Source organism: Arachis ipaensis, chromosome B07 (genome assembly GCF_000816755.2).
Source record: "Arachis ipaensis cultivar K30076 chromosome B07, Araip1.1, whole genome shotgun sequence".
In the NCBI taxonomy this organism is placed as follows: domain Eukaryota; kingdom Viridiplantae; phylum Streptophyta; class Magnoliopsida; order Fabales; family Fabaceae; genus Arachis; species Arachis ipaensis.
The window spans coordinates 118170627-118177305 of NC_029791.2; the positions used below are offsets into that span (position 1 = coordinate 118170627).

General features: G+C 40.7%; 2 protein-coding genes across 4 annotated transcripts; one reads left to right on the forward strand and one right to left on the reverse strand.

Moving 5' to 3' along the window:
* Positions 31–2466, forward strand: LOC107606027. The gene has a single exon (XM_016307990.2). The coding sequence runs from the start codon at positions 123–125 to the stop codon at positions 2229–2231; it is 2109 nt and encodes a 702-aa protein (XP_016163476.1). The 5' UTR covers positions 31–122; the 3' UTR covers positions 2232–2466.
* LOC107606028 (cyclin-A1-1) lies at positions 2485–6187 on the reverse strand. 3 transcript variants are annotated; one of them, XM_016307993.2, is made up of 12 exons: positions 5636–6187; positions 5369–5537; positions 5105–5275; positions 4792–4928; positions 4263–4355; positions 3973–4106; positions 3797–3872; positions 3621–3697; positions 3483–3516; positions 3208–3357; positions 2969–3103; positions 2485–2859 (listed from the first exon to the last, which is right to left on the reverse strand). In XM_016307993.2, the coding sequence occupies exons 1-12, from the start codon at positions 5801–5803 to the stop codon at positions 2797–2799; spliced, it is 1407 nt and encodes a 468-aa protein (XP_016163479.1). In that variant the 5' UTR covers positions 5804–6187; the 3' UTR covers positions 2485–2796. The 3 variants fall into 3 exon arrangements, with proteins under 3 accessions (XP_016163479.1, XP_016163477.1, XP_016163478.1); XM_016307991.2 differs by having other exon boundaries at positions 5105–5537; XM_016307992.2 differs by having other exon boundaries at positions 2589–2882; positions 5105–5537.

A 6679-nucleotide genomic window follows, 5' to 3' on the forward strand; every position in this document is an offset into this window, starting at 1 on the left:
CATTCTTCTTTAATTAATTAAATAATAAAATAACAATAATTTATCACACATTCACACTGCTCACACTCGCACGCACTCACTCACTCACTCAAACTCTTGACAGTGAGGAAGAAACAGAAACGATGAAACTACGGCAGTACTTGCCTTTTGTATGGCTTCTACTGTCATGGAGATGGTCACTGTTACCGTTATCTTATGCATCTGATGAAGAACAAGGTTCCACAAGCATAATCTTCACCACACTTGGTCGACCCGATTACGCCTTCGACATCTACTCCGTCCCGGTTAATATTCCACTCACTCCCAATTCTGAACTTCAACTCACCGATGGCCATTCCGTCAACTTTAACGGCCAATTCGCTCCCCCCACCCTCCTTCTCCCTACAGACCCACCACCGCCCCTTCAACTCGTCTACGTCACTGAACGGAATAACGGCCTTTCCACCATCTTCTACGACGCACTCTACATCCAACAACAACCCCAAACCTCATCAAGAAGATCCACTCTCGAATCCCAAACCATCACCAAAAGAATCCAAGTCCCTCTGCTACCCAATCACTCACAAAACGATAACAAAGTCTCCATGAAGGATAAACCAACCCTCACGGGAGAATATCTTATCTACGTCTCCACACATGAGAACCCCGGCGTGCCACGTGTCAGCTGGGCAGCCGTGTACTCTACCCACCTCAAATCTGGTAACACTCGAAGGCTAACCCCTTACGGCATCGCTGACTTTAGCCCCGCGGTGTCTCCTTCCGGGGAGTTCACGGCCGTCGCCTCCTACGGCGAATCTGGATGGAACGGCGAGGTGGAGGATCTTACTACTGACATCTATGTGTTCTTGACTCGGGATGGGACTCACCGAGTCAAGGTTGTTGAACATGGTGGCTGGCCAAGCTGGGTGGACGATCGCACCATCTATTTCCACCGGAGGGGCGACGACCAGTGGTGGAGCGTTTACCGTGCTATCCTCCCCGCCGGAAAGGGTTCCATATCCGTTGACTCGGTCCGAGTCGAGCGAGTCACCCCGCCGGGTCTCCACGCGTTCACGCCGGCAACCTCGCCGGGAAATCACGAATTCATCGCCGTCGCGACGAGGAGGCCGGGTTCCACCTATCGCCAAATCGAATTATTCAACTTGGTCAAGAACGAGTTCACCGAGTTGACTCGTTTCGTCTCGCCCAATTCTCACCACCTCAACCCGTTCCTCTCGCCCGATTCAACCCGGGTCGGATACCACAAGTGCAGGGGCGAGCCAAACTCAAACGAATCCCCTCAGCTATTCCTCGAGAATGTTAAAAGCCCGGTTCCTGGTCTATCCATCTTCCGGTTCACTGGTTCGTTCTCGGTTTTTTCTCCCTCGGGTGACCGAATCGCTTACGTCGACATGCCAGGGATCTACGTAGTGAACAGTGATGGTTCGAACCTTCGAAAGGTTTCTGACGCGATGACGTTTTCAACCGCATGGGACCCGGTTCGACCGGGTATAATCTACACTGCACTCGGAGAAGGATTCTCCTCAGAGAGCACGCGTATCGATATCATTTCCATCAACGTTGACCAAAAGAGTAACAACATCAAGCGGTTGACACTCGGCGGAGGCAACAACGCATTTCCCTCGGTTTCGCCTGATGGGAAATGGATCGTGTTCCGGTCAGCTCGGACGGGTTACAAGAACCTCTACGTGATGGACGCGGCCGAAGGCGAAAGCAACGGGCTAAGACGGTTGACGGAGGGGCCCTGGACAGACACAATGTGTAACTGGTCACCGGATGGAGAATGGATCGCTTTTGCTTCGGACCGGCACGCACCCGGTAATGGTAGTTTTGAGTTGTACTTGATCCACCCCAACGGAACCGGGTTAAGGAAACTTATTCAAAGCGGGTCGGGTGGGAGAACAAACCACCCATACTTTAGTCCCGATGGGAAGAAGATTGTGTTTACTTCGGATTTTGCGGGCATTTCTGCTGAGCCAATATCTAACCCTCATCATTACCAGCCGTATGGTGAGATATTCACCATTGGGTTGGACGGGTCGGGTTTGACAAGATTGACCCATAATTCGTATGAGGATGGTACACCTGCTTGGGCCCCCAAGTTTCTGAAGCCCGTTAGTATTGACAAGCCCAAGGGTGGTCCGTACTGTGCCTTTGAGGATTTGCAATGGCTTAGCAATATGCCTAACGGTAATGGAAGTGTTGTGTCAAATGCTCAGTGTGGTTTATAAGATCTTAATGGCATTTTATATTGCAATTTTTATCTTTTGATAAATGCCTTTATCATTTGGCAGATGCATAATAAGATGCTTGCTACTGTAAAGTGTGAACTTTGGGTTATATGTATTATATATACTTTATAATTATTATGGGTTATGATTGGCGTTGCTTTCTCATGATTTTGATAATGATACTTGTAGAGCAAACTCAAATTCATTGGAAATGATGCTTTGTAACTATTGATTAGATTAAAAGGCCATAGTAAAAAAAGGTTCAACAAATTAATCATGTGCTATTTCTATTTTACTGCTTACTACATATTTAAAATTGGACAGTGTATGTGGTAGCCATAAAAATGATGGAGATGCAGTAGCCAATGATTCAAGTAGATTCTTTGAAGCTTGATTTTGTTTGTCAATTTATGGCCGAACCCCCACAGAGCATGCCACATCAAATGAAAAGCAGATACAACAAGAACTCTTCTAATCAAGGTGGGAAAAATGGTAACTACATATACAATGATAAGAGAAGAATGGCCTTCTCTCTTGAGAAACGGCAATTCAACTGTATCTTTCCTCAATTCTGAAAATATTCTGAAGGTATTGAGGAAGGGCAACACTTCTTGGCCACATTTTTGTACTGAAAACACAAATTCAACATATCTGAGTTAAGAGGAAAAAATATTATACAAGGGAACAACAAATCATAGCAGCAACCACTCAAGAGGCAAAGATGTTTATGTTTATACCTTGTGCTGACTATACTTTTCCCTAATTGCAGGCAAATTGGAGTTAGGATTGTTGCAACAAAGTCGATGGAGATCCCTTACACAACTACACAAATCAGAGGGCTGGTATTGTGTATAGTGCTTCAATGTAGCATTCTGTTTAAGGAGAAAAAATAATATCAAGCACAAGCATATATACCCTTAAAATGAATACATTAAGAATCTTAAAATGATCATAGGCTTTGTTGATAGTACTGTACCCATGGTTTGGTTGAGGGGGAGAGTATAAACTTGGCTAGAAAAATTGCAGAAGCAGCTATTAGTGACGGAGCATAACAAAGCATACTGTACTCCAACAAAGACAATTCGGCAATGTAGTTTGTCAAGCACTCTAGTTGCAACGAAGGGGTCTGAAAAAATAAAGACATGGAATCATTTTACTGTTAGAAGTGGAGTTTAATTATAAAGAAACAATACAATTAAATGCAGTACAAGAACTACAAATAGAAATAACCAGCTTAAGAGAAGAAGATACCTCACTGACTCCTTGAGCTGCACGAACGAACCGTCTGATATCCACATGAAAAATAAAAGAGGTGTTGAATTAGGCCATTTAGAAACCATAGAACTTCAAATGATCAGAGTATATGATAGCAATCACTTTAATCACTACCTTAAGAAACACTTAATTGTTGGAGCTGTCATTTCAAACTTCAGATAATTCAAGACAGCAGATTCCATTTGCAAAACCTGCATTGAATAATTTGCATTAGATTGGCACACTAAATGTATTATAAACAAGTAACTTGAAGCTGCAAAATTAAGCCAATAAAATGTAAAAGCACAAACCTCTTCTTTGAAGTATGTGTTGTCGGTGATGTAACAAAATTCCTCTACCTGGGGTGCACAAATCTCCTCATATTTACTGTCAATAATAACCAAACATCAAATTCTATTATTATGTGTTTTTGCCAATCCAAATAGATAAAAATTTCATCAATCAGAGACATAAGAGGGACCCTTACGAGGCAACCATCATGGAAGCAACACCAAGTAATTGTAATTTTTGCCTGTTCATTGGATTCCCTGAAAGATACCTATCTATGTAGTTCACTGTCAAATACAATGTATCAGGTACCAATCGATACTCTTCGGCTACCTGAAAATCGAATATGGAAGTTTAGCATAAAGCTATAAACCCCCTGCACTTGATCTCCAATTGCAATACAGTAAGATAAAAAAGTTCAATATCATGTGCCAAAAATTAAGTGTGTTTATATTTTTTAACACTTTTTTTGTTGAATATCAAGATTACCTCAACAAGCCAATCAATCAATATAGCACGCATGCTGGGATTTATGTCCTTCTGAACACTCTCCATGAAGTCCGTGGAAGGTCTTTTCTTTGCCTAAGATTCCATATTTAACAAAGAAAAAGAATTTAGAATAAACAAATCAAATGGTATTAATTTTAATGTTTTGTAGCAGATAGGTAAAATAAGAGGGACTATCTGACTAATAAAAATAAACTCTCATAGTTATTGAGGATGACTAAGCCCTCAAATGCAACTTTATGAAGCCAAATGTGAAAGAAAGCAGAAATGAAGGACTAAGGTGCAATCCGACAAAAAGGTCATTCTACTACTATTCAAAGAATAATGGCATTCTACTAAATTTTGAATAAAGAAAAGCAGTCAGAAATTTAAGTTGGGAATCTAACAAAGCAAGATCCACTTACTATTCAAAAAAAAAAAATTTCAAATAGTCTTACAAAGTTGCAGTAGCTACAGTGATTACTAAACTAATAACACATCAAACACATAATATGAGATATGCATTTTTTACCTCAGATGCACGCAGGTGCTTGTATATATCACAAGCAAATGTTGCACAAAGCTGGGGATCCATGAAGTTGTTATCAACATTCACAACTTTGTCATCTTTCTCCAACTCAACAAGTATGTCTCTACTGCATATGTTCCCTGCAAAACATATCCAATCATGTACTGCATTAGAAGACAAGGCACTGGTACAGACAATATGATAAAAAAATAAAACAAAATCAAACCCCACAAAATGATTTACAAAATATAATAACACAAATAGCATATTCATATCCACATTCATATTCATATTCATCTTCATAATCAATTTCAACCTGCTGGTGGCTCTGGAGTATCAGAAATGTTGAGGGTGCTGAATGTCTTCCTCTGAATTGAATCAACGGCCGGCGCGATATCATTGTTGTCCAAATACTCAATGTCAGGGCTCTTGAAAGATTCACAAGAAGACATGGTCTCATCCACAGACATGGAAACAGATGCCCCATCTGATTTACAAGGAGAAACATCCATTTTTGAGATATGAACACTAACAGGGGCAGCAGCAGCAGCAACAGCAACAACAACTTTCTTAGCATCACCTTCTTCCCTTGCAGAGACATAACTAGGCTTCGGAAAAACAACAGCATTGCACTTTACAGCACTCTGCAAAATCGGTATCTTGTTGCTTGAAATTGAAGAACAAGTTGTAGTAGTGTTACATGATGAAGCCTCTTTCTTCGTCTTAGCAACTTTAGTAGCACAAGGTACCTGTCAAAATTAACAATTGATCAATCTATGAAACCCTAAACCTAAACCTAAAGCTTGAACATGTGAGGAATGAAAGAATACAGAAGTGGAAAAAATACCAGAGAAGAGCGTTGAGAAATGTTATTGGTGAGGTTTGTTAGCGGCGCTCGCTTCTTCGCAAGGGAAACCTTTCCCGCGTTGTGGTTTTCGGTTGACGACGCCGATGCATGGCGTTTTGCCAAAGACGACGTCGTTGAGGAAGAAAACGATGAACGACGGTTCGACATTTCAATCAAATTTTGAACCGTTGAAACTCCTTTTCTTCACTTTGTCTTTGTTTTCTTGAGAATTCTGAACGAGAACCAAGTAAAGAAAGAGAGAAAACGAAGACGCAGAAACAAAGAAAGAAAGAAAGAAAGATTGTTAGTGGCACTATTTGCTCTGATTTTCAGAGAGAAATCAATTACTACCATATAAAGGGAAAAGAAGGGGTCTTTTTCTTCTTCATTTGAAAACTTTTGAGAGTTAAGAGAAAAAACAAGAGAGAAAATCGTGAGTGTGCATTAAATCAGATTATTTTATTGTTTTATTTTTTTTAATTTATTTGTTTATCATTTATTGTGAATTTTCCTTTATGATAAAGGTTGTATTTAATGTCGTTTTTGAGGGCGGGGAAAAGGGTTGGTTTCAAATGTGGGTCAATCTAGACCGTTGATCTGGCACATTATTCGTTACGAGTGTGGTCCCCTACATGGTTCTATACTACTAGAGCTTATTTTTCAAAAATGTGTTTTGAAACGACGCCGTTTGAGAGTGCAGCTTCATGCATGATGCAGGTGCAGCCTATGGTATTATGAATTGTCGTTGGCACGTGAGTGTGGAGGAGCTTCTATTTTGAATTTGAATTGTTTCAAAGTTTCAAACGGTCACTGGATCTGTCGTTTGCTGCTGCTTTGAGGAGCCAAATACTGATCCCAATTCCCAAACATAGTCCTTTCTGTACAAAAACAAGTTGATAATATTAGTATTCATGTTTGGTTTTTCGTATTTGATTAATGCCATGCACAACACTAATTCAAATCTTTGCACCAAAAAAGAGGAGGCTCTCCCCCACTACGGAACCTATGCTAATTAAGAGAAGAAAATATTCAACTTCAGATGAC

Excerpts from the sequence above, each read along its gene's own strand:
- LOC107606027 (XM_016307990.2), top strand. The coding sequence starts at position 123 with ATGAAACTACGGCAGTACTTGCCTTTTGTATGGCTTCTACTGTCATGG.
- LOC107606028 (XM_016307991.2), bottom strand. The coding sequence starts at position 5,803 with ATGTCGAACCGTCGTTCATCGTTTTCTTCCTCAACGACGTCGTCTTTG. Across the intron at positions 3,698-3,796 it reads ACACATACTTCAAAGAAGAG|GTTTTGCAAATGGAATCTGC; the intron begins GTTTGTGCTTTT and ends TATTCAATGCAG. Across the intron at positions 3,358-3,482 it reads CAGCTCAAGGAGTCAGTGAG|ACCCCTTCGTTGCAACTAGA; the intron begins GTATCTTCTTCT and ends TTATTTTTTCAG.